This window comes from Lampetra fluviatilis, chromosome 55 (assembly GCF_964198595.1).
Source record: "Lampetra fluviatilis chromosome 55, kcLamFluv1.1, whole genome shotgun sequence".
NCBI classification, from domain to species: Eukaryota; Metazoa; Chordata; class Hyperoartia; order Petromyzontiformes; family Petromyzontidae; genus Lampetra; species Lampetra fluviatilis.
Genome location: NC_136329.1, coordinates 4,555,479 through 4,583,455, shown reverse-complemented (window position 1 = coordinate 4,583,455; position 27,977 = coordinate 4,555,479). Strand labels below are relative to the sequence as shown.

The window sequence follows — 27,977 nt, the reverse complement described above, 5'->3', positions numbered from 1 at the left end:
TACATGCAGGAGCAGAGGGAGAGATGCGGGCCTTCAGGGCAGGCTGTCCCTCAGGCGCAGGTCAGTGGCGGCCATTTTCTCTTTGTAGTGCTGCTCAAAGGCCTCCAACTGAGCCGCAGAGAAGTGATTCCTCCAGTCACCCACATCCCCTGCACAGACAAAACAAAGACAAAGATCCCCCATATAGATTTCATAAAATGTTGGGGCAAATTCTGTTAGTGAGCACCTATGAAGTCACACGATTGCTTGGGTGGTCATCAACATGCTCGACAGACTTTATCTCCCCAGTGGTCATGTTTACACGAATCATCACCGGTGTTGGCCGTGAGTGGGAATCGAACTCGGTTGGCTGAGGTATGGTGCTGTAATTCTTCGTGGGGGTTGTCTTAATATCACCATCAACAACAACCGCCATTCGCCACTAAGTAGTGGTGACGTCATCCAGGCACTTGTGTCAGGCTATGTGCACTTTAAGGCCATGTGACGTGTTGAATGTCCGCTGGGAGGATGTCATGTGACAGACCCAGGTGCCATAGGTTGACTGACTGAAATGACTGGCAGATGCACCACCTGTGCCCCCTACTATGCCAATTTACTGTGTTTAAGCCCCCCGATGCTCCGCTCCTTTTAATGAGCATCGCTACTCTGCCCTTCATTGTTGCTGGAGAGCGACTGCCTCCAACTACACAGGAGCGGCCTTCACGAGCATCCTGCTCCACAATGGCCGATCTTGAAACCGCTGGTATGAAGATCATTCCCATCCTACCACCACCTTCATCAAAATCACCGTGTGTCCGATTGAGCCTCCAAAAACCTTGTGATCTTTACCCTTGCGCATGAAGGGTGACAAGGAGTGGTCCAAGAAGTCGGTGGGCACGGTGCGGTAGTTCGTCATGGGGTTGTCGCGCATCACGGGGAAGGAGGTGAGCTTCACCACCTCACGCAGCTGCTGCTCGGACAGTGGCCGCTCCAGGAAGCGAGCGATGCGGGACACCTCACACATGGGGTCCTCAGCACACACAACGGAGGAAGAGGGGGGGTGGGGGGAGAATTACAGTATGTTCACAATCAGTAACGAGGCTGTGGGACTAAACAAATCGGGTCCCCTGACGTTTTGTAAAGAAACACAGCAGGCCCCAATTTATCCATGGAAATCCTCATTGGTACCATTTCGGAATGGGTCCAAAATCACTAATGGGTGGGGCCGCCGGCGAGGAAAAGTAATTGGGGGCTGCCGAATTCTACCGGGGACTTACTGGCCAACTGAGAGCGTAAATAAACAATGAAGAGTACACATTAGAGGCAATTAAAATATTTTCATAATATAGTTTTTTTTTGGGTTCGATCGCATAAGTATGAATGTGTCGAAACCCTCCACTACCCGACATGGCCAATCAGTAAGGGATTTGTCCCGTAAACAAAATGGCAAATAGCTACGACTTCAGCCCACCGGTGTGTTGAAGAGTGAATCCACAAAATTTTCAGTTTGAGTACGACGTTTCACTGGACAATTACATCCAGCATCATCTGGCGACTTGCAAACCTCTATTATGAATAATATTCGTCGCGAAAGCCTACTTTTGAAACTAAAATATTTAAATAAAAATCTATTAATTGTTTTACTCTGATCTTACTTGACCGGCCCCACCGGGGCATTTGCCCTATGGACTGCTGCCCTAACGCCAGTCTGGGCCGGCTCACAATACAAAAACAAAGACAAAGATCCCCCTTAGAGCCTGAACAGAATGTTGGGGCAATTGGCTGTTAGCGAGTAGCACCTATGAAGGCTGGTGCGGCTCACGAGAGGGTGGGTGACCAGCAACACACCCGCCCGCTTTTGTCTCCCTGAGTAGCAATGTTTACTACACACTCGCCAGGTACTCATTTTGAGGCTGAGTTGACCTATGTGCAGCCCAGAACCGGTTCAGCGAATCATCACCGGTTTTGGCCGTGAGCAGGAATCGAACTCGGTTGTGAGTATGAATTTATTATGTATTGTGTACATAATAAATTCATACTCCAATACATAATTCATATATAAAAGTGTCCATTTTATATAAATAGAAACTTTATTTCTATTGTAACGTATTTATAGTTCCGAGCGTAACAACTGCCACACCTGTAATTGCTACGGCTCTCTTCAGTCCACATGGCTTCCACCAGGTTGTTCACGAATGGTCAGCCCCAATGTCGTCCACCGTGGTCGTCGATAAGCCCCAGAGCAAGCGATCCGACCGCGCGGCTCACTCCCCCTTATATACTCGCTCGGCCCCGCTCCTATCAGACAGTGACTGCCCCACTCTACTATAACACGTGTGTTCTTTATTTAATAATTATTCAATAATTAGTACAGTGCCTTCTGGCCACCTGTTCCGAGCACTTTCTCTGTCCAGTCCCTTACATCGCCCCCGCCCAATGAGAAACATAGCCATTCAGGCTACAACAAAAATGTTGGCAATAGTGGACTGAACACAAGTGGACTATGGGATCTCCCAAGGGAATTTTCCCTGGGAACATGGAATTTTTTACATTTAACTTCTAGGTCAACGCATAACATAGGCCCTTTATGCAAGGGAGGTGAGGGGTAATGACCAACAATGACCGCTGCGAACCGCAGGTATGGTCAATGAAGCTAACCATTATGTTAACTACTCTGTTAAGGGGAGACATTTCAACACAAGGCAATAAGCAACCACAAGGTACTCTCATATCCACTGATAACCATCAATGTGTGTGTGTGGTTGAATGAAACGTCCTTCCAAGCGACGCTCCTCTCCGGCGCTTTCTTGGATGACTCTGTCGGCCTCCCCCTTCCTGCTGATCTTCATTGAGGTCGTTCCTGATTCTTTCTTGTGAAGTTCCACGATGTGGCTCGGAGATGGCTTTGTTGTTTCGAGTCGACTTCACTATCAGCATCCTCTTGCGATGTGGCCCGACCTCCTGCAGTGGTAGCAGTTGATCTTCGCGTGATCCCGGGTCCCTCTGTGGGTCTGCCAGGGTCGCTGCTGTTGTCGATCACGCCTTGGCCTGTTCAATTACTGGATGTCCACTGCCATCTCCTCCAAGGTCGCCTGCTGTTGTCACTGCTCCTGTCGGTTCCGTTGGTCCTCTGGCTCCTCTGCTCTCCGTTGTATCTGTCACCTGTGTCACCACCTGAAATAGCCCTCTTGCTTCTCCGTGGTCTCGGAGGCACTTCGCGAACCACATCGAAGTCTGGTCGCTTTCCGGCACAGTCGGTTGCACAAGGCCACTCCCTTGGATGAGCTTTTGCATCCGCTCCATCACCAGCGAGTGCCGGGCTGCCTCGTCCATCCACGGGAATGCCACATTTGCGAGTGCCAACAAGGCACTGATTATACCCGGGATGAAAATTGCTCTCTGGTGCTAGACGGACGAGAGAAAATCTCTGCCATCTCATCAGACTCCTGTCATAGCATAGCACGCTGCCTCTCTGGAATCGTGTAGAAGGCTGTTAACACTCCGTTGTCGAGCACCGTGGGCAGTGCTTGAAGGGCCTCCTCCTCACTCCATCTGCTGACTTTGGCAGTGGCCTCAAATCTTTTAACAAACGCTGCCCAGTCGCCTCCGGTAGCCGTGAATTATTTCAAGGGTCCCATCCTTCATAGGCGCTCTGCTAGACCTCGGGTTGTTTCAGTGGAGGTCCCTGGTAGTAGCTCGCGCGACTCGTCTTCGGCTCGGATCACCGCTGGACGTAGCTCCTGCGTCGGTGAGGTGGCTGAGGTCCACGATGCAACTCGTGACATCGGCCGGACAGGTTGATTTGCTCTCGTCTGTTGTCTCATTCCACTGCATTGCAAGGGGAGGTGGAGGCTGCATCCGTGGAGCTTTAGCTCGCCACATGGTGGGTGGCGGACATGGCTAAGTCTCTAGAATTGCAGCATGCTGCGTGGCAAGGGGAAGCGGTGGCTCCATCTCCAGGCTGACAATGTTGACTCGGTGGAAATTAGCTGCTGCTCCGGCTCAGTGATATGGAAGATTGGTGGCTGCTCAGGCCACGCAGCATCGGCTGTATCCTCCTTTCTCTCCTCGATGATCGCCGTCAGCAACTGACCATTTGCAGAGGTAAGGCGGTCCACTCTTTCTGCTATCTGTTTGCAGCTCTCCTGCTCTCCTGCCTCAACGATTCTGATTCCCCAGTCTGTGGCGGGGCATCCACCTCCTTCAGGCACTTAGCTGCCAGCAGGGTCCTGCTCCCGCAGAGTTCTGGGTCTTGGGGACCCAGGGCACTTAGGGACGACACCTTTTCTTCCAATAGAGCTCCTCTCTGGGTCTTCTTACGGGATACCATAAACTAAATTCCACTTCATTTTGTAGAATCAGAAACTTAATTTCTATCATAATGTATTTGCAGTTCCGAGTGTAACAACCACCACAAACGTAATTACTACGGCTATTTTCAGCCCCGATGGTTTCCAACCAAATTGTTTCACGAACATTCAGTCCTGATGGTTTCCACCTTGGTCATCGATTAGTCCCGGAGCAAGCTATCTGACTGCGGGCCTCGCTCCCTCATATACTATAACGAACAGTGCCCGCCCACCACTCTACTATAACAGGTGTGTTCTTCATTGAATAGTGAGTTGAGTGCATTCTGGCCATCTGTTCCTAAATATCTCAACCTATGCCTTCTAGCACTATCTCTGTACAGTCCCCTACACATGCATCAACTCATGCTTGTGATGTCAACCAAGTTCAGCCCACACAACAATTCCCTCCCACCCAGACCTCTGAATGTTTTATTTGGATAAGAATACATATTTTTTAAATTCATTTTTAAGTCTTAGAGCCGTGCTACTTATGTCCTAGACTGCTCTGCGACCTTACTTCCTTCATGTCCTCGAAGAAGAGGTAGAGAATCCGGTGTCGCTCCCTCATGTTCCACCACCCAGTCACGTGATCATACCACGAGCCCCAGCACACTGTGGGAAGGATGAGGTGGAGCGACCGTGTTGGCACGTTAAAAAGTCACGTCAGGGGGCAATAAATTGCATCACTCTAGGTCAGATGGCTGGTCAGGACTATAAAGTATTTGACATGTCCAGTAGTCCATCGGTTAACAGTGTGGCATCTGTTAACGGTTTTTAGATTAATGTTTCGCCCTCCCATAGAACTCCCCATGGTTTCTATTAACGTAAACATGTTGATATAATGGTATATGTTTACGTTGTGCAAGCGGGCGCCAATTTCGACCAATCTGAGCGCTTGTAAGTGGGGGCTGAGCCATGCCCGCAGCCAATGAGTGATGCCCATTCATGAGCGTTTATACCTCCGCTGGGCTTTGTTTCCATTATGTTTTCTGTATTAGCAGTGGAAACAGCTCTCTTGCAGACTAAGTGATGTTTTACTTAGTTTGCAACGTATAAGTTAATTAATCGTGATTGCAATGTTTGTATTCCTGCTCACGGCCGACACCAGTGACGATTTATCTGAACCTGTCTTGGGCCTCTCCTAGGTCAACTCAGCCTCAAATGAGTACCTGGTGTGGTATGCAAACATCGTCACTAGGGAAACAAAGGCGGTCGGGCGTGGTGCTGGCCACCCTCCCATTCGTGTTCTGTGCCGGCCTCTATAGGTGCTGCTCGCTAGCAGCACTTGCCCCAACAGTCTGTTAAAGCTAAATCAGGAATCTTTGTACCTACATGTGTATGTGTGCATGTTCATGTTGAAATGAAGTTGCAGGCCCCGTGAAATGAATTCGGTTCCTCACTACCAGTATAGTAGTGGGGGACCAGCAGGGACTGTGGTTGCAATAACCCAGGTGCCTTCACCATTTCCGGTTATGAAACGATGCAGGTATTCCTCCCAGGTGCCGGGCTCCGGATGAAACTTGTTCATTCGGTTAAAGTGGAAGGCGGATACGGCGTTGTCCTTGGCATTACGTGCGATGTAGATCACCTGGGGAGGAGACAGCAGATGTAGGGATTGGGGAGAGTGGCACAGGGAGGCACTAAACTAAAACTGCATTTTCTTTTTTACCAGGCAAGGCCTCGCCTCCCCCCACCCCCACCGAAGGATTGTGACCTCATCGTGATGGTGGTGTTTTTGTTTTCCAATGACCCTCAGAGCTATGTCGCCTGGAGTCGTGGACTCATGGTAAGTTCTCCGTTGGCAAACAGATCTGGGGGGAGGTTTCAGACAAATATTGGTCCGAAAAGCCCATTTTGAATGGTTTATAAATATAACAATCTGAGTACCACGCCGGTATATGTAGTGACATCACTGGATGTCAACATGCTGGGTGCAGTGCCGATCATAGAGAGGCACGGTGTGCGGTGTAACAAGATCGCGGATACCACAGTTGTGTGGGTTTAGTACCGGCCCTAGAGGGGCCCGGTGAGCGCTGAATGATAGCGCTAGATGGCACCACGCTTGGCATGAAGTGCCGACCCTACAGGACAGGGTGTGTTGGTGCCGGCCGAAGGATGAGGTTATTCGAGGCCATGGAACTCTTTTTAACCCGAGAAGACACGTGGCCAGTTAAGTCTACAAAGGGGCCCTAAGAGGGGGCTAGGGCTGCTCAAGTGATTGGGACCCAGATCCTTCCCAAGGATTCTGGAAGGTGGACGTGGCCAAGGGCGGAGCCGGGCACGCCACAGATAATATAAGTCGGGTCCCGAGAGGGACCAGGGTTGTTGTTCATCCTGGAAGAAACCCTTCGTCTACGTTTTCCATTCAACAAGTCTCCAACACGTGCAACCCAGGCTGAAGTTGTTAGTCCCGGTCCGTAGTAGCAGTTACGTTGTAACTCGTGTAGTTAGTCTGGTGGTCACTACCGTAGGTTGTTATTCTGTTAAGGGGAAAGTTACCTCGTGTGTTGGAACTGAATAAATGTGTTGCCTCCAAGTCTACATCTGTGACTCATTGGAACTGGTGTCAAAAGTGGCCAAACGTTCTATTGTCAGTAAGATAGGCCAAGTTAGGTTATGCTTGTGCGAAGCAGACTACATACCAGGACGTTGTCAGACAACGAGGATGAAGAAGGCGTTATTCCTCAGATAGCCCAGAGGATGGTGACCCTGGAGAAAGGGAGTGAGGCCCCGTCGGTGGAGCATCGGCGTGTGATGTCGTTATTGGCTTGGACCATGCGGTGTGGGGACGCCTCTAGCTTGAGGATGCTTCCCTGTTTAAGTTACGACGCCGTGTCAAGGGGGCGGACGGGGGTGGGAATCGAGGCGGGTTGCTCATGCATTGGGACGGAGGGTTGTGCCATTACAACATTGTCGTGCCCACTTCCCTGCGGGGTAAAATCATTGGGCGGTGCACTAGCAACCGCTGCACCTGGGTGTGCATAAGACGCTAGCCACACTTAAGCTCGACTACTTCTGGTCCAGCATGGCGGAAGATGTCACTAATGTATTGAAGGTGTGTGTTCAGTGCGCGCGGCAGAAACCCCCGTCTAAACCCTGTTGTCCACCGTTGCAATCCATCTGAGTTTCCCGCATGAATGAGCTGGTCGCTCTTGATATCCTTGGTCCATTTCCTACCACCCCTCGTGGGAATAAGTATTTATTCGTGGGCATCGAAAATTTTTCTTGGTGGCCGATGGCCTGGCCACTTCCCAATCAGTCAGCTGCGGCCATCACGGAGGCATTCCTCGATGGCTTTGTGATGAACAAGGGGGCCCCTGAGCGTCTTCTGACTGATCAGGGTAAAACTAATTCTTCTAAATTGCTGAGAGAGGTGCGTGATTTGTTGGGAACAAAGAAAGTGCGTACGTCGCCCTACCACCCCCAGACGGATGGAATGGTGGAGCAGTTGCATAGGACTCTGTCTTCCATGTTGAGCCATCAGGTCAGCGAGTCCCAGCTTGACTGGGACTTGCATATTCCTGGGGTCATGGCTGCCTATAGAAAGGCCTCACGCGTCCACCGGCTACTCGCCATTTTTTTGTTATGTACGGGAGAGAACACGATCCCCTCATTGATGTCCAAACAAGGCTAAATCTACAATTTTAGAGTCCATACCCCTTACCCTTCAGAGGCTTTCGGAAGCGCGCGAGGCTTCCAGGGAAAATTCCAATTCACGTCAATTGGCAAATGACCAGCTGAGGGGTCTCCGTATTTCCAAACATAAGTGGGCTCGATGGATTTGGTTTGTTCATCCCTCTCGCCTCAAGCCTTTCATCGCGCCGCGTGAATTTATCTCATCTCAACTACGCAGGGGCCAAGTATCGAGTGTGTCAGGCGAGCTGAGGTGTGCCCCCACTGAGGTTGATCCTCAGGGGAGTGATGTCATTCCGTCCTCAGGTCCCGCACGTTTAACTTCCCCCAAGCCACCACCTGTGCCGTCTCCGGAAGCTTCAGGATGCAGAGATGATGGTGCTGGTGGTGGTGGTGATGATGATGGTGGTCGTGGTGATGATGGTGGTGCTGATGATTATTTGTGTGTATATTATTTGTGTCCTCGTGTATGTGTGTTTGTGTATCTGTGTGCGTGTGTAGCATCTGTGTATGCTTGTGTGCATTGTTTCGGTTTAATGTGGTGTACTGTATAAAGTATTGTGCGATACAGCATCTTGTGCATTATTGTAAATTGTTCAATAGCGTGGTGTACTTAGCGGGGTTTTACTGTAGTGTGGGTGTACTGTTTTGTATGGTGTACTGTAGTATGGTGTACTGTAGTGTATGTACTGTAGTCTGTGGTGCATCTTGGCTTTCTTAGCATAGCGTATAGCACCACGGTGGAAACACCGACATAAGCTCGTGCTAGAGACCAGGGGGACAGGTGTCCATGACGCCTCATGGCCAAACTCCATTCGGCAGAGCGAGGAGACTGAACCCCCCCTCTCAGGGTTCCAGGAACAGGAGAACAATGCGATTTGCCACGTGGAATGTTAGGACTCTCGTTGCGAAGGAGATGCTGCCACTGCTCTGCCAGGAGTTGGACTGGTAATGCCTTGACCTCTGTGGAATACAGGAGGTCCGGTTGTGGCTCCACTCATCATGAGGAGTGGATCAACTCGGGGCAGAAAGCTACGAAACAACAGGGAGTGGCACTTCCTTTGAAAAAAAGCATGCAGAGGATGTAGGAGCGTGATGGTGAGTTGTGGGACACTGTAAGCCAGATCATACTGTGGGCTCACGTCCCCGTAAACAAGAGGCAAGGAATGGTGGTGGTGGTTTCTTCTGTAGCCGGTATGGGCTTAATGTAAATGAACCACAAGTATAATTGTGAATGAAAGTAATATTCTAGATTTGAAGCTTTCGTGACTGCAAGGATTCATACTCTTAAGTTTTTTCGGTAAAGTCACGTAGGTAAAAAATAATAATAAAATAAAATAATAATGCATTGAGTTATTTTCATTTATTATTATTTTATTAGAATTTTTTATCTACGTCACTTTACCAAAAAACCGAAGAGTATGAAAGTAATATTGACAATGGATTGCGCTCATAGGGTCTTGTGAGTAATTCATTCAGCGTACAGGGCACCTATTCAGATTCGGGTGGACGCTGTATAGGTAACACACAGATTTACAGCTCCGTTGAAACATAGATAAATAATAATTTAATTCGGGCCTGGTTCTAGAATATCAACACTTGCATTAAATCCCGTCAGTACAGGGATTGAGCAGTGAGATGGTGTGAATTGGGATTGATTGCTGTGCATCTGGTTAAAATTACAGGTATGATAAGTTGATTTCTTTTGAGTTGTATGATTTATTTTGCCGTTCTAGCGCGGCAAATTTTAAAAACAAGATGGCGGCGACACACTCGTGACAGTACTCAATTAATTTATACAAGTTGCAATAACTTGTTTAGTTTGATAAGTTCAATATCATTTGTTATATATAATCATGAGAATGTGATTTGAATGTTATAATAGTAAAAATAGGAGGTTTTTTTCTGATAGTTTATTCAAATTTGTGTTTTATGTAGTTATATTGTTGGTAAATAAACCCTTACAAAATGGCCGTCCTGCAACTTTTAATTTAACATTGAGTTGATGGAGCGAGCAGAATTTTTTTGTATTTTTGGTAAATATTGTTTTGATTAAGATATAAGAAAAAATAGTTGCTTCATATATTTAGGCTATTTAAAATTATTTGCCAAGTGGATGTTAGATAAATATATTTGGATTAATAAATATTGTATTATATTTTTTTATTTGTGCAGTATTATCACAGTGGCTGACTAGAATATAGTATTTCGAAAATACTCTAGATGTTTCTAGAAGATAGTTTTGTTAAATGTTAAACATTGAAGAAGTTTTTGTTAAGTGTTAAATCTTTCAGATGTTATACAATTGTGTAGTGACTCACTCGGATACACTAGGAGCAGAACCGGCCCTAGACCTTTGGGGGCCCTAAGCTAAATTTGGTTGGAGGCCCCTTTGATGTATGATTTTTTTCACCCACTAGCAAGCAGTGACTCTAGGGGGCCCTCTGCTGGCCACGGGGCCCTTTGCAATTGCAAGGGTCGCTTAGTGGCTGGGCCGGCTCTGACTAGGAGTAGGAGGCATTCTATTTATTAACAGCCTTCTCAGTTCACATAAGTAACTACAGCTTCCAGTCAGGACAACTGGCAGACTGCCTGACTGACAACACCGAGAAGGTGAAGATGTAAATGGCGGTGAAGAATCCAACAGCACGACAGGATCCCACTCACGATGACAGCCCCGAGCCTTCGCTCGGGGTTCACTTTTATCCTCCCAGCGTGGCCTCGCTCCGCTCCAGCCATGCCCCCTTTCCAGAACCTACTAGCAAGGTTCCCGGCTTCTCTCCCCTGCCCCCTCTGTAACCATTCCCTTACATCTCTCTCTCTCGCTTATCACATGACCTGCTGTCAGTCAGGGCTGCTGCAATTCTAGATCCCCTTCTCTGTCAGCAACCAGCGCTATGCTACGTAGTAACCCATGCTATGTCACTACAATTGTATATGATAAGTGCTGTTATCATTATTGAGATTCGTGTGTACGCTGTACAGTACAGGGGTTGAGAAGTGAGATGCTGTGAATTGGGGTTGATTGCTGTGCACCTGGTCAAAATTACAGATGCGCGAATGCTCCTCAGAAGAACACCTTTGAAATAAAGAGTTGCAGTCACACAATCCTCTGGTGTCCCTTGGTGGTGGAGTCATCCGATTCTCATAAGGAGGTCAGAACACAATACACAGTGTCCACTCATCACCTCCGAACTCATATACTATTATTGTTGTTTTTTTGCATTAATTAACTAGCTCGTCCCAACGTAATGAACATGGGAGGAGAGGGATAGCGCAGGACGGTTACATTTACACACCGAAAATGAACATCAGTCGAGGCATGCAGACAAGGCCGATAAGTCAGACGCCTTCAATAACCTCCTGTCCCAGGTGCTAGCTAAAGTAGCCCCTCGGGATAGAGTCATCCTGTTGTGTGACTTTAATGCCGGTGTGGGTCATGACGCAGACATCTCGGTTGGAGTGATCGGAAGGCATGGGCCTGATCAGCTCAATAATAATGGTAGGAGGCTGCTAGACTTCTGTGCAGTCCATGGGCTTGTTATTACGAAGAAGCTGTTCCAGCATGGGCGCATCCACACAACATAATGGATGTACACCGGGTCTAAGCAAGAACATTTGCTGGACTATATAATTACAGACAAGTGGATGCGAGCCCATGTCCTTGACACCAGGACCTACCTTGGAGCTGATCTGCCCACTGACCATCGACTTATCATCTGTAAGATACAGCTGCCATTCCTCCACTCCGGTGGTGGGTGTCCATCTAAGACCCCATTCAAAACCACAGTGGCCTGGTTTCAGCTATCTGAGGATGATTTCAAGCAGGAATTTCAAGATCGCTTGCAGATGGGGTTGGCATCGTCCCCCCTCCTTCTGTTGCTGAGGGGAAATGGGTGAGGTTCAGGACTGTGGCACATGCAGTTACAACAGCTGCATTGGGTATGCGGTCCAGACCTCCCCAGAGACCCTGGCTGAAGAAGGAGGTGTGCCGGCTGGTTGAGAGAAAATAACAGGCCCACTCCTATCGATTACAACATCCAACATCGGAGAATGAGGAGGCTTACCGCAGCCTTCACTCGGAGATTCGGAGAGCTGTGCAGCACTGCAAGGATGAGTGCTGGCCGCGAGTTGCTGAGTAGATGGAATATGCCTCAATAGCCCACAATCACAAATCACTATTTAATTCCATCAAAAAAGCAACTTGCAATGCCTTTCCGTTTACCATCTTTAACGAAAAGAATGGTAATTCAATCTCCGACCCACAGGAACAGGTCTGCAGGTTTGCAGAGCATTTGTGAGGTCTTGGGAAGGGAATTCCATCAGCCCAGACAACATCACGGGGCAAGGTGGGAACGACCCTTGCTATGTCTGTGGTGCCTTAAATATTGTCAGAACTAGCCACCTCTTGAGAGTGGTAGGCTGACGTTCGATTTGTGGAGGAAGTGCGAGGGGCGATCCGGAGTCTGAGACCAGGTAAAGAGCTAGGCAGAGACCATGTCCCAAGCGAAATGCTGAGGGAGGTTGGCATTTCAATACAGACTGCCCTACATGACGTCATCACAACTGTCTCGACCACAGGATGGGTTCTACAAGATTAGAAGGATGCCCTGGTGGTTCTCTTCTTTAAGACGGGGGACCAAAGAGATTGTAACAACTACAGGGGCATCTATCTTCTCAGTGTGGTGGGCAGGCAAGGGTGAAGCTAGATGGCCAGGAGTCGGAGCCATTCCCTGCATAGCTTAGGGTGCAACAGGGATGGCATCTGGCTCCAACATCAATTAACATCATCTTTGACCACATAGTTTGAGAAGTTTTCCATGGCTATACCTGAGGAATTTCTATCTGGTACAGATAAAATGGGAGACTGATCGATGCCCGTGTGTGGTCGAGGGATGGCTCCCTATTGGCGAAGTATGTTACGTTTGCTGATGATTTGGTGATTGCTGTTCACTCAGAGGACGAGTTGGACTCAGAGGAGTCCAACTCAGTTGGACTCAGAGGAGGGGAAGGGGTTATGGAAAGGCAGTTTTCTGGGAGGCAGGGAGGAGAGATGGAACCACGTCCACGGAGTAATTAAAATTATAAAGGCGTGCAGCAAGTTGGAATAATGTGTTTGGAACAGGTGGGAGACCAGATTCCATCAAGGTGTCAATCACGATTGAGCGAGCCCACCCCAGCCCAGCTTCCTATAACACTGGTCAACACACTTTTTCTGGCATAAGGTATTCCAACGGTTTTAAGGTAATGTTGGGGTGCTGATTCCAAATCTGGCATCAGGTTTTGTCTATCACCTCAGGTTTTTGAGATATAAATATTAAATTTTCAATAAAAACTGCAGAAGAAAAATATTAAATAAATGTGGATATCTACATGAAATTATATTATAAACACACTATCCTAAAAATACAGCACCATATTTGAACACTAAAGCAGTCACTGACTCGCAACAACTTGCAATCATAAGTGACAGAGTCAATTTCGGGTAAAATCAATGAAAATGGGGTATGCCGATAGCATAAAAATGATGTGATAGAGCAAATCTGAGATCAGATTTGGAATCAGCACCCTGAAATTAGTCTAGAACAGCTGCAAAAGTCCAGGCCAGGAAAAAATGTTTTTTTTTTGTTGACCGGTGTAAATAGGGATCACCCCACCACACAAAAGAGGGGCAGGGTGAATGCAGGATGAGCCCAGTCACAAGCATCTCTGCTCTCGGGCTCCAGCCAGCAGTGGAGAGCGGAGCGGTCCAAGGAAGCAGCCAAGCTTCAGGCGGTAAGTAGCAGCTCGGCAGTAGAATGGACTGTGCCGTTAGAGAGCTGATAGGAAAATAAGTGTCTTTTTATAATGCACCATAGTCTCTATTAGCATTCCCTGCGTGAATTTTAGTGGACGCCCGGTGGGGAGCAGAGAAGGGCAAGGACATTCAGCAGAAGGGGAGGGGCAGAGGTCGCAATCGGGTACCCGATACCCGTACCCTACCCGATACCTGGCTACCCGTACCCGGCCGGGTACGGGTACGGGTACCCGTTTGCGACCCTGGTGCGGCCAGGTACGGGTACGGGTAGGCCATGAGTTACTGGTGAGTAACCGTTTGTCACTCATTTCCCAACGTCTTGTCTCTTCTCACAATTCAAGTTCCTAGAATCAACCCACCCCCGCCTGCAACATGGCTTCATCCTAAAGGTCGCAATCGGGTACCCGATACCCGTACCCTACCCGATACCCAGCTACCCGTACCCGGTTACCCGTACCCGGCCGGCTATCGGGTACCCGTTTGCGACCCTGGTGCGGCCGGGTACGGGTAAGGAATCAAAACCCGTTTGCGACCTCTGGGGAGGGGAGAGCAGCACGAGGAGGGTGCCTCTAGCGCCACCCTATGGTGGGATGGAGCGAGCAGGCGCCTGGCTCGCTTCCTCTGCTCTGGCGACGGAGTCCGGCCTGTGGTGGCCCTCGACCCGCGGGGGTCGAGCTTCACCCTGGATTCAGGTTGTTTCTGAATTCAGCCCAAAGCGGGTGGTAAACGCCATCTAAGGCTTGAAGTACCTTAAGGGTGTTTGAATGTGTTCTGGGACACGTAGGCTTAGGTGTGAGTGTTCTGATGAAGGGGTCCTCCTGTAACACATTGTAATTGCACCTCCGAGATGTTTTCGAGATGCACTAATGCGCGAAAACTGGCAGAGTGGCTTGTCTAAACAATAAAACCAGACCAACCCTATTGTATCGCCTCTGGTGAATGGTCTCAATTTCTCTCGATAGACTTGAACCCACAATATACATGGAGGTGACCTGGCTAACCAAACGTATAATCGTGATGCCAATGAAGGTGAGCCTGCAAAAGCAAGCAATAGACTAAGTGTGGTGGTGGTGATGGTGGTGGTGATGGTGGTGATGGTGGTCCACCTTGCAATCGTTGTCCCAAAATGAGGAAGGCACCAGCTGGTAGGGCAGGTGAGTCTTAATCGTGCGAGGAGATGGCAAATCATTCAGCACCTCCACTCCTGGAGCCACGCGACCAGGAACATCACAATCACATTTCGATTCAAAGCTTTCGTGACTGCAGGGATTCATCTTCTTGGTTCTTTCGGTAAAGTCACGGCTACTTGCATTGTGGCCGAAACGTCGTGAGAATTATTTTATTATGTTTTATTTTTATTATTTTATTACTTCCCTCCTACGTGACTTTACCGAAAGAACCAAGAAGATGAATCACAATCACAATCAGAATATTTAAACTAAACTTTTATTTTTACTTTACCAGGTCTAAGGCCCCCGAATGAGCTGCGATATAGTGGCTCTTTTTTTTCAAAAGCGACCTAGTTATCACAAATAATAGCTCAACAAATTGGCGGATTATCATCACGTGGAAATTCATAGCAGCAGCCACATAACTCTAAACGCGTGATGTTCATTCTAAATGTGGAGGGGAAAAACCGGAGGACCCGCAGAAAAATCCGCGCGACCACGGGGAGAGAGAGAAAGTGACACAGACTCCAAATATACAGCAGGCGTCAGGGTCGGGGTCGCACCTACAACCTCCTGTATACCAGTCGAGGTATGAAAAATCTCGTAGCCAACGTGCCAAAGAACTTCGCCACGGAATATTTATTCATGCTGGAAGAATCCGATGAGTTCTAAAGCTCTGTTTCCTACAATCACGAGTAGAGTGAAATGTCTAGGAAAAGTAAACAAACCACTTAAAAATTAAACAAATTAAAAACTAAGTCATATTCATCTTACCGAAGACTCGCACAGAGACCCATATGTAGGAGGCATTCTAACCTAAGGTCCACTGAGCTGTATATTGTTCTTTTTGACAAGCGACCTGGCTATCACAAATAATAGATCAACGAAGTGGCTTATATATGAACATGTAAACTCCACATATAGAGCAGGGCATTGTCAGGGTCGGGATCGAACCCACCAGCTCCTGTATACTTGGTGAGGTAGTTAACATCTACTAACCACGGTGGCGCCCAAGACCATGTATTATTAATAACGACACATTTTCGTGATCTAGACCAAAAGCACCATTATTATGAATCAGCAATTCTACTTGCTTTTGGCTGCAATCAATTTCCACGTGGTGATGATATTATTAGTAGTTTATTTTGAAGACAATTCTAAAAAAGGGCTACATAGCTCAGTGGGGCCTTACCCAGTAAAATAAAAAAAAAATGGTTTTAGTACGGGTCTCTATGAATGTGGGTATCTGAGTATATGTATCAATGGGTCAGGTAACATCCGAAATAGAGATACATATTTCAATGGGCCTTCTGCCTGGTAAAATAAAATAAAACATTTTAGTTTTAGTATGGGTCTCTGTGAGTGGGTCTTTGTGGGCCTGGTCGCATCTGAAAAAGAGATGCGTAGCTCAATTGGGGACTTACACCTGGTAAAAGTAAAACATTCAATAGTTGAGTTTAGTTCACTGCTTTCATCACCTTTGCGACGTATCAGGAAATTTATGCCCGTCCACTCCATGAAGATAATCCTCTCGTACACAGGGCTGCGTTTGCAGAACTCCACGTCCACTCCACTCAGAATCAGATCCACGATCTCCTGGGTCCACGTGGTGCCTAAGAGCGTAAGGGGGGTGGGGGGTAGGGACATGGGGTGAGCGAAGGGGGGGAAAGATGAAGGTGGTGATGATTATGAATGTGGGAGTCGTGATGTTGATCATGATGGTAGCAGTGATGGTAATGAAGTTGGTGGTAATGAAGATGGTGGTCATAATGATTATGAATTTAGTAGTAGTGCTGTTAATGATGGTAGCAATGTTGGTGATGAAGGTGGCGGTGGTGATGATGATGGTGGCGGTTATGATAATTATTAATGTTGTAGTAGTGATGATAATGGTGACGGTGGTAGCAGTGGTGGTTATTTAGGGTGGTGGTTGTGATGGTAGTAGTTATGATGATGAATGTGGTAGTCGTCGTGTTCAATGAATAGCTCCGTATTGCCTAAACAACTTTTGTTCGGCCGGATAGAGGGGGCTAAACGAGCGCTGCACGGGCTAGAGAAGAGATGGAGTGACGTGGTACAGGAGGATGTGGAGCTGAGTGGACTTGCCGATGACTGGTACCAGCGGTGTCAAGTTCGGCCTCTGTGGAGGAGGCTCGAGAAGGACGCTACTGGGTAGTTGGAGGCAGTCGCCCTCCAGCAACAACGGAGGGCAGAGGAGCAACGCTCACAAAAACGAGCAGAGCGCTGGGTTGCTAAAACATAGCAAGTTGATACAGCAGGGGGCACACGTGGTGCACCGGCAAGTCATATCATTCATTCACCCCATGGCACCTGCTCGGTCTGTCCTGTGACCTCCTGCCAGTGGGCATTCGACACTTCACGTGGCCTTAACGTGCACATAGCCTGGCACAAGCGCCGTAGTGACGTCACCTCCACTTCGTGGTGGTCTTGAAGATGGTAGAAGTGGTGATGAAGGTGGTGGTTGTGGTGGTGTTGGTGATGGAGGTGGCGGTGATGTTGGTGGTTTTCAAAATTATGAATGTCGAAGCAGTAGTGATGATGGTGATGATGGTGGCAGCAGTGGTCGCGATGAAGGTGGTGGTGGTGGTGGTGAAGAAGGTGGTGGTGATGGTGGTGGTTAGGATGATTATATTATAAATATCGTAATGGCGATTATGGTGATGAAGATAATGGTGGTAGCAGTCATTGTAATGAAACTTGTCATGGTGATGAAGGTGGAGGTGGTGATGATGATTATGAATGTCGTATTTGTAATGATGGTGGCGGTGGTCGTGATGAAGGTGGTGGTGGTGATGATGATGATGCAGGTGGTGGCGATTATAGTGAGTACCGTATTAAGACAGTGATGGTGGTGGTGATTATAATAATGATTATCGTGGTAATTTTGATCATGGTGATGAAGATGATTATGATTGTCATCGCGATTTTGGTGATGATTATGAAGGTGGTGAATGTGGTGGCAGCAGCGGTGGTGATGACGACGATGATAATGGAGCTGGTGGTGATTCTGATTATGATGCTGCTGCTGCTTCTATTAATACTCACCCGCCCTGGGGAAAGTAGCAATCAGGAGATCTCCGGGCCTGGCTTTAAACGACTCCACCAGGCTCCAGTCCCTCGCTATGGAGTCTAGCATGGAGACTCCATGCACCGGCTCAAGTTTGGGCCTCTCCATACCAGCAGCTCAGCAAGTAGGATGCTGGGAGAGATGGGATCAGGTGAGGAGGAAGGAGAGCCGTTGGTTGAGTCGTCTGCCCAGTTTATTGATCCCGAGGACTTTGTTGGTAAGCACAGGAGACCTGGGTTTGAGTCAGAGTTTTGTATAAATTGGTGCTCATCAGTGATCTTCTGCAGATCTACACACTGCTAATAGAAGCCCCTTGTGCGACAGACAGTCATCGACTTACGAATATCCAACTTATGAACACCCGCACTTACGAACCAGCTTCCGTGAAATATATTTTTTACATTTACTTAAAACGCGAACTCGCAGTTGCAATCTAGGCGTGCTTGCCCGCACACGTGTGTGCTGTGTTTGTGTGAAGGCGAGTGTGTGGGGGAGCGGTGCTATAGCGGTCATCTGAACTGGTCCTGGTGCCTGCTCCTCTAGGACCACTAAACCTCAAATTATGACATGGTGTGGTGTGTAAAAACATCGCAGCTGGGGAGACAAAAGCGGCCGTGCGTGGTACTGGCCACCAACCCCCTCGCGTGCTATTCCCGCATCCATTGGTGCTGCTACTTTCTAGCAGCACTTGGCCAAGCAGTCTGTTAAGGCTACACGGGGGATCTTTATCTTTGAAGTGGGGGTGATATCGTGTGTTCAAGCTATGTGGTACGTGTGTACCACACGGAACGGGAAACAAAGCTAAAATTAAATAACTATCTGTACTTCGGCTCCCACAATGCCATGCTTCTGTAGCACAATTTTGGCGCCAACTATCAGAGAATGGTGTGGCGGTCGTGTAACTATGCCTCTTTGTAAATAAAGTAAAAGCTGAGCCGCCCACGTGTATGCCGAGTTTCAGCGGTGACCCCATCAGACTTGCACAGAGACCCTAAGACTCATCACCCAGAGACCCGTAGACTCATCACGCAGAGATCCGTAGAATAATCACGCAGAGACCCATACACTCATCACACAGAGACTCGTAGAATAACTACACAGAGACTCATAGACTTATCACATGGAGAACCGTAGACTCATCACACAGATGCTCATAAACTCTCACAGTTACCCATAGATTCACACAGACACCTATAGTTTGTTTTACTTCCCCCTTACCTCCGATTAGTACGGTTGGCTACGTACAGTGTGAAAGAGGTTCAACATACAATACATATAGACTCGGACAGAGAACCATAGACTCACACAGAGAACCATACTATCGTCACACAGACCCATAGACTCACCACACAGAGACCCCATAGAGTCATCACACACAGACCCATAGACTCACATAGAGACCCATAGACTCACATAGAGACCCATAGACTCATCACACAGAGACCCATAGACTCATCACGCAGAGACCCATAGACTCATCACGCAGAGACCCATAGACTCATCACACAGAAACCCATAGACTCATCACGCAGAGACCCATAGACTCATCATGCAGAGACCCATAAACTCATCACACAGAGACCCATAGACTCACATAGAGACCCATAGATAATCATCCTTCTGTAATAATGTTCCAGGAGACCTTGACACCGGGGTTGGAGGCACACGTATTTATTCCGTGTCGGTACAGTACAGCACTGACATACAACACTGGAGGGGGTATCGGCCCCCTCACCCGTCTAACTGGGGATACACTCCCTATCTACACCTAGCCTACCTCTGGGTCCTCCACTAATGGGCTGGGGGAGGCTAGCTAGCCCGACACTGGTAAGTCGGGCTTACGGTACCTGGAGTCCCAGACCAGCTCTGACAAGAGCACCGGCTCTGGCTCTCGGGACCACGCCACTGGCTCGATCCTGTGGGGCCCTGATAAGGGCGGCGATCCAGGGGAGTCCAGGGCTCTATCTATGATGATCTTCCGTCTTCACTGGTTTAGCTTAACATCTCTCCCTGAGCCCTCCGGCTCATCCCCTTTTATACCAAACCCCCCGCTCCGAGTCAGCCCCCCAGGCTACCCGATGCGGACGTCGCTGGGAGCACCTGCCCGTGCACCGACATAGCCACGCCCACTGTGTTTCTTTCCCATCTGATTCCATTGTATACAGCCCCTCCGTAACACCCCTACATCACCCCCCCCCCCTGTACAGCTAGCAGCCGTCCCGGCTGCAAAAAAAACAACAATAAAAGTGTATTTACCCCTTGAACCCGCGTGTGCCTCACAATTTTTTTCAACAATAACAACAACAAGAACACCAACAAGAACCGCAACAGCAAGAAGAGAATTAACCCGGCGCACCCCCCCTGAATAAATACGAATACCGTAAGAGCACCCTATATACAATTTGTAGGAGAACACACCACACACACAACACACAATGAACACAACATATGTACAATCCAATGTGCAGGAAACACACCACCCACACAACACAAATGAACACAACATATGTACATTTCTCCGGGCCTCACAAAAGTCTGCGCATTTTTGCGCGCGTTCTTGCAGCAGGCCCGTCACACGGGGCAACCCCGGACGGCGGACTGTTGGGTGGCAACCGTCCATGGCCGAGTGAGTCACTTTCCGTTGCCGCGTGACCCTTGGCATCCCCAGGAGGGGTTGTCGGGCGTGAGCCCGTCACTCCCGGTTCACCTGGGGGCGGGACAGCCGGCAGCACGTTAGGTGAGAACAGCGGAGACGGACCCTGCGAGTCAGTGGACCCCCCACATGTCTGGCCACGCGTATGTGAAGTGGGAACTTGGACCGCAACGAAGGGTTTCAATCTGGAGGGGTGCACAAACCACCGCCGCTTCCCCCATTTGATGCGTACACACTGAGGCCGCAAAACCTGAACCACCTCCACAGGGCCTCGCCACGGCCGCACCAGTTTAGAGGAGGTTGCAAGCGGTACCTGTGGACAGTGTAACCATGCCTTGTCACCTGGTTTCCACTGCAGTACGTGCGCCCGACCCAGCCTGAGCCTCTCGTTAGCCTTCTGGCGGAGGTCGGAATTTTGCATAGCAGCCTCCCATGCCTCTGTTAATTTAGCAATATTGAATTTAACGTGGGCGGCCAATTTAGTTTTACCCCGCAGCGCGGAGATCTGCAGCTGGGTCTGAACAGGCGGGTCAGGTTCGCGGCCGTACATCAAGAAGAAGGGGGAAAATCCCGTTGCCGCATGGGGAGCCATTCTATATGCTGCCAAGACCCCTTGAATTTGAAGGTCCCAATCGGTCTGTGAGTCCGAGACCTGTTGGGACAGCATCGACGTGATGGTTTGATGCAGACGCTCCACCATCCCGTCAGTTTGCGGATGATATGGGGAGGTACGAATTTTTTTTGTGCCCAGGAGCTCACAGACCTCTTGGAGGAGTTTACCAGAAATTTTTTTGCCCTGGTCGGTCAGCAGCCGCTCCGGAGCACCTTTGTCCAGGACGTATCCCTGGACAAAGGCCTCCGCGATGGCTGCTGCCGACTGGTTGTCAAGGGGCCAGGCCATAGGCCAGCGCGTAAAATATTCCACCCCGGTCAACAGATATCTGTTGCCCCTGGGGGTAGCGGGAAATGGGCCCAGGATATCAAGCACGACAAGCTCGTTGACCCTGGAAACTTTGATGGATTGCAAAGGCGGGTTAGACTCCCGTGCTGGTGGTTTACGTTGCGCACACCGAGGACATGACCCCAACAGATCCCCGACATCCCTTGTCATGCCTGGCCAAACAAAATCTAGCTGGAGCATGGCGAGGGTCTTTTGAGTCCCCAGGTGGAGGAGGCGCTCATGAGCGGCCCACACCACCTTACCCCGCAACCCAGAAGGGACCACCAGCCGGTGTCGATGGGATCTCCCGTCCCAATGCATTAACAGACCCTGGACCATCTCCCATGAGTCGACATCACCCCTCCCCCGCCCAGCACTTCCGACGCGACGACGCAACGCGAGGAGGGAGGTATCCTCCATCTGGAGGCGCCCCCATTCAGCAACAGGCAACCCCAACAGGGAATCTTTTCCCTGTTGCGCAATCAAATCCGTCATCAACGTTGCGTCAGCGGCGGCCGCCAGGACCGGAACGGATATCTCACTCGGAGGCCTGCAACGTCCCGACCCCAGGAGGCATGCGCATTCGGAGGTGGTTGGCATCCGTGACAGAGCGTCCGCATTGGTGTGGCGAACGCCCTTACGGTACGTAGCTTCGAAATCGAAGTCCTGGAGAATCTCCAACCATCAAGACAATTGTCCCGATGGTTGTTGAACTCGCAGGGCGTACTGTAGTGCCGCATGATCTGTGCGGACGGTGAAATGCCGACCGTACAGATATGGGCGATACTGTTGGATGAAGTTAACAATTGCCAACAGTTCCCGACGGGTGACACAATATCTTTGCTCCGCTAGAGACAACACCCGACTACCGTACGCGACTACCCGTTCCACGCCGTCAACCACCTGCGAAAGCACGCCCCCAATACCCGTGTTGCTCGCGTCCATGTCGAGCAAAAAGGGTTTTGAAAAATCAGGGTAACCCAAGGGAGGAGCGTTTACCAGCGCGTCCCGGAGGGATCGGAAGGCAGCCTCCTCCTCCTGTCCCCAGTGGAACCGGACCCCCTTCGATGTCAAAGCGTGTAGGGGCTTTGCAATCATTGCAAAATCCGCGACAAACCGTCGGTAATACGACGCGAATCCAACGAAACTCCTGACCTCTCCCACAGAGGTGGGAGTCGGCCAGGAGCTGACACACTGCGTTTTGGTGGGATCGGTAGCAATACCTGAGCGTCCGATGATATGTCCCAAATAACGCACGGATTCGCGTAACAAATTACATTTTTGGGGTTTAAATTTCAAATTAGCAGCCCGCATTTTGAGGAAAACCGCCCGCAACCTCTGTAGATGTTCGTCGAACGTTTTGCTAAAGACGATAATGTCATCCAAATAAATTAAGCACGAGTCCCATTGTAACCCAGCCAAAACCAATTCCATCAATCGCTGGAAAGTTGCCGGCGCTGAGTGGAGTCCCATCGGCAACCGGTTGATTTGGAACAGGCCGTGCGGTGTACGGAATGCAGTTTTGGGTTTCGAATCATCGTCCAGAGGAAGCTGCCAGAATCCCGAAAGCAAATCCAATGTGGAGAAGAATTGCGCCCTCGCCAAGGCGTCAAGCGATTCGTCTATCCGTGGGAGCGGGTATGCGTCGGCAACAAAAATTTTGTTGAGGCGACGAAAATCTACGCAAAACCGCAACGAGCCGTCATGTTTTTTAACTGAGACAATCGGCGCTCCCCAAGGGCTGGTAGAAGGAGAAATGATGTCGGCGGCTAACATGTCATCAACGGCCGATTTGACATGGTCCTTTTCGGCGGGACTTAACCGAAAAGGATTCGTGCGTATTGGCGCGCTGTCACCCGTATCAATATGGTGACGCAGCAGATGAGTACAGCCCAGATCGTATTTGTTCCGACTGAAAACGTCGGAAAATTCACGCAGCAGTGTTTTAAACTTTTGACGCTCTAAGTCCGACAGGTCCGTCGATCCCGCACAAAGCGCCTCGAGCCACCCCTCATCACTGTCCGTATGTGGTCGCGGCAGAGGGGCAGCGCTCACGTGATTTACGACGGGTTCCTCACAGGGCACCGGCGTTGCGTGAGCAAGCACGGTCCCCTGTGGAAGCACCACCGTCCGCGACCCCACATTGAGGACCGCGATGAAAGGGTCCCCGTCCCCCTTAACGATGGTCTGGGCCGGAATTGAATGAGGTCCGCCAACCCCGACCCTGGACGGGCCCAGCAGAACCCCCTGGTCCCCAATCCCTTTAGCGAAAGGCCGACGTAGTTTAAGAGGCATCAGCATCTGGGCCCCCGGCGGTACGCGTACCGTTCTGTCAACGAGCGCCGGTACCGTCGCGAACGCCGTCCGACCCGCAGAGGGAGACGGCAGAAATGCCAAACGTCGGCCCGACGGGAGCTCAATACAGCCCTGGTCGATTAAGATACGGATCGGCATTTTGCCCAGGAAGTCCGTCCCCAGCAGGCACGGAACCGCCAGCGAGGAGGAGACAAAAATTGGGCCAGATAATTTGATATCTCCGATACAAATTTGCGCTCGAATTTGTCCAATGATTCCCAGTGAGCCCCTGTTAGCAGCAGAGAATGGCACATCAACGGCCAGCAAAGGACGGCTCTGAACAGGAAGAATGTTGTAAATCAATTCCGAAATAATGGTCGCCGATGCTCCCGTATCGACCAGGATGCGCACCTCAACCCCATCAATGTGCCCCACCACGGCTGACGACCCCGACGACGCGGCCACAACGCGATGGGCCAACACGGACCACTGGCTGGGTTGGATATTAGTCCCCACAGTGGTACGTGTTGGCGCGACGGTGTGCAATTTCGGCCCCCCGTTCGTTGCAGTGCGTGAGTGTGTGACGGGTGTGTGTGTGGGCCAAACATGAGGGGTGCCGCGACTCGCCGGGTTATGTTGTTGGAGCTTGGGAGGAGGCGCGGCGTCCTGTCGCGGCGTCGCCCCACGCTGCCGAGGAGAGCGGCATCCCGAGGCGACATGACCCCGGAGGCCGCAATTGTAGCAGCGCGGGAGCGCTGGCGATGACGTTGGCTGGTCGAGGCGGCCCGGTCCGTCCCGAGCCGGCCGTACTCCCGCTCTCCACTCTAGCTAACGGTCGATGGCGCAAATTTCCTCCGCCGGGAGGGTGGCTGCAGCCACAGCACGACCGGTCGCCGCCTTGCTGGCCTTTCGTCGCTGCGAGAGTAAGTTGGCGTGGAGGTGTTGTGCGGCCCGGAGGGAAGATAATGTCCAATTCATCAGCCAGCAAGAGTATCTTTTTGGTGACCATGGCGTCCACTCCTTCGTCGTCCATTCGCGGGAAGGCCGTTCTTGCTAGCGCCAGGAGACTCGTGCGATACGCCAGGGGCGACTCCTTTGCACCCCGTTGACGATCGTAAAATAGCTGTCTGCAGTCAGACGGTGGTCCGTAGACTGCAGCCAGCAACTGCAGTGCCATCTGCAGCGTGGCACGCTTGTCTTTCGGCGCCGAGGTGAGAGTGGCGAGGGCATCGCTGTCGAGCAGCGCCGGCAGCGCGCGGAGAGCTTCGGCATCGGTCCACTCCGCCATCTCCTGGTGTGCGAGGAAGCGCCGCTGGAAGCCGCCCCAGTCTCCATCCTCACCCACAAACTCCGTGAGGGGAGGCTGACGTTGGTGTAATGCAGCGGCCGCAGTGGAAGGTCGCCCCCCGTTGCTCCCGCCACTCGTCTCGGCTTCGGCTTCAGCGCGAACGATGAGTGGCATCGCCGGTCGCCACTGGTGACGCGCTGGCCGCTGTCGATGACGTTGCAGCCACTGTACGGCCGACGTCGGACGCGAGGCTCAGCCCGGCCACGCCCTCAGCAGCTGCTGCGGCGATGGCGGGAGAATCAAACTCCGGCTCCGTCGAAATGGCGGGAACCCGTGCTGGTCGTTGGCTGTTGTCGCTCCGTGGCGGTCCACCAGCCCCCAGCCGCGTAATTTGTTCGAGCGTGGCGGCAGCAGCGTAGAGCAGCTCTGCCAGTCTCGCGTGAGCCTGCCGCAGTCCATCTGCTGACGGCTCCCCTCCATCCGGACGCTGCGGTGTGAACGTATCCGGGCCCGGCTGCTCGGCGTCGCCTTCAGCCATCTCGGGCTCAGCTTCTGCAGCGTTGTCCTGCTCCCCCGGTACCCTGGCACGAGCTGTCCGACGCGTGTCCATGTTCGTGGATGATCACTTCTAACACCAGATGTAATAATGTTCCAGGAGACCTTGACACCGGGGTTGGAGGCACACGTATTTATTCCGTGTCGGTACAGTACAGCACTGACATACAACACTGGAGGGGGTATCGGCCCCCTCACCCGTCTAACTGGGGATACACTCCCTAGCTACACCTAGCCTACCTCTGGGTCCTCCACTAATGGGCTAGGGGAGGCTAGCTAGCCCGACACTGGTAAGTCGGGCTTACGGTACCCGGAGTCCCAGACCAGCTCTGACAAGAGCACCGGCTCTGGCTCTCGGGACCACGCCACTGGCTCGATCCTGTGCGGCCCTGATAAGGGCGGCGATCCAGGGGAGTCCAGGGCTCTATCTATGATGATCTTCCGTCTTCACTGGTTTAGCTTAACATCTCTCCCTGAGCCCTCCGGTTCATCCCCTTTTATACCAAACCCCCCGCTCCGAGTCAGCCCCCCAGGCTGCCCGATGCAGACGTCGCTGGGAGCACTTGCCCGTGCACCGACATAGCCACGCCCACTGTGTTTCTTTCCCATCTGATTCCATTGTATACAGCCCCTCCGTAACACCCCTACACTTCCACAGCACCTCCGATGAGAACGGTTGGCTACAAACATCGCTATGTCCTCTCCAGTAGTTCGGGTGAATCATTTGCTAAGCTGACTTAAGTCAATAATGTTGGAAGAGGCCGGCATATCCACATTTTACCCCACCACCACCAGATGATCAGCTGATCACAGACTCAACTCGGATGAACCCATTCACACTGCTCGGGGGATAGAGGTGGGGAGAGGGAGTTATCGATTTTAACCACCCTACTTTGAACCCAGGATCTCAGTTCTCTGATGTATTCACAGTGGGCACCACGGTGGCTAGGACATGTTAAATACCTCGCCTAATTTACAGGAGGTCGTGAGTTTGATCCCGAACCTGACGACCCCTTCTGCATATTTGGATAATTTTGAGGTGTCTCTCTCTCCGTGGTCACATTGATTTTTCTCCGGATCCTCCGGTTTTTTACCGCGTTTAGAATCAATGGCACACGTTTAGAATTATTTGGCTGCTGCTATAAATCTCGGTGGGGTCTGATATGGTAAAATAAAAATAGCTGTTATTTTTTGTGTAATCTCAACAAATCAATCCTAACGAACAAAAGAAAAGACAAAGGCACCACCATATTGCCTTAACAAACTTTTGGGGCAAGTGCTGTTTGCGAGCACCTGTTAAGGCCGGCACTGTGGCACACGAAGGGGTGGGTGACCAGCACCACGTCCGGCCGCCTTTGTCTCCCCTGTGGCGATCTTTACTACACACCACCGCACCAGGTTCTCATTATGTGGCAGAGTGGACCTAGGGGGAGGCCTAAGACCGGTTCAAATAATTGTCACTGGTGTCGGTGACCATGAGTGGGAATTGAACTCGGGTCGCCGGGTTCGTAGTGCAGTTTGTAGTTAAATGCGTGCCCACTAGGCACTCTTGACACACTCACGCACATTCCATGCATTTATTTATAATCGAAGGTGTGGGGAAAGCACAACAAACTATGGGTCTGTATGTGGGTCTGTGGGTCTCTGTGTGAGTCTACGGGTCTCTGTGTGAGTCTACGGGTCTATGTGTGAGTCTATAAATGCATTTATGTTGAACTTCTTTAGCACCGTACATAGCCAATCGTGTCACTCAGTTGATTCAATCGCAGACACTCGAACAAATACACTCACACTGACACAGAGAGAAGTTGTTCCCCTGTATGTCAAGTAAGTGACCCGTTCTGCTCAACAAACCTGGGCGAGGTTGAACCTGGATGCGGATAAACAGCTGGACGTGGATGTATATCTGACATGGATGAACACCAGACCGCAGATGAACACCTAACACGGAAGATCACCTAAACACGCATGAACCACCTAAACACGCATGAACCACCTTAACGCGGATGAACACCTCACACAGATGAACGCCTGGCACAGATGAACACCTGGCACAGATGAACACCTCAACCAGATGACCACCTGGCACAGATGAACACCTGGCACGAATGATGAATTGACATGGAAGAACAACCTGAACGCGGTTGAACAAACGAACGCTGATGAACACCCGACACGGATGAACATCTGAACAAGAATGAACCCACCTTAACGCAGACGACGAACCAACC

The 27,977-nt window shown here is 50.5% G+C and overlaps 1 protein-coding gene across 1 annotated transcript; it reads right to left on the bottom strand.

Moving 5' to 3' along the window:
• Positions 1–27,977, bottom strand: LOC144950000 (sulfotransferase 1 family member D1-like). The gene is made up of 8 exons (XM_078879993.1): positions 27,954–27,977; positions 17,994–18,147; positions 16,406–16,540; positions 14,865–14,962; positions 5,790–5,916; positions 4,846–4,940; positions 829–1,009; positions 1–149 (listed from the first exon to the last, which is right to left on the bottom strand). Exons 2-8 carry the CDS (start codon positions 18,121–18,123, stop codon positions 34–36), a joined length of 882 nt encoding a protein of 293 aa, XP_078736119.1. The 5' UTR covers positions 18,124–18,147; positions 27,954–27,977; the 3' UTR covers positions 1–33.

Coding starts and splice junctions, on each gene's coding strand:
- LOC144950000 (XM_078879993.1), bottom strand. CDS start 18,123: ATGGAGAGGCCCAAACTTGAGCCGGTGCATGGAGTCTCCATGCTAGAC. Junction 4,941..5,789: donor TCGTTTCATAACCGGAAATG/GTGAAGGCACCT, acceptor TCCTTCCCACAG/TGTGCTGGGGCTCGTGGTAT. Junction 150..828: donor GTCACCCTTCATGCGCAAGG/GTAAAGATCACA, acceptor TTGTCTGTGCAG/GGGATGTGGGTGACTGGAGG.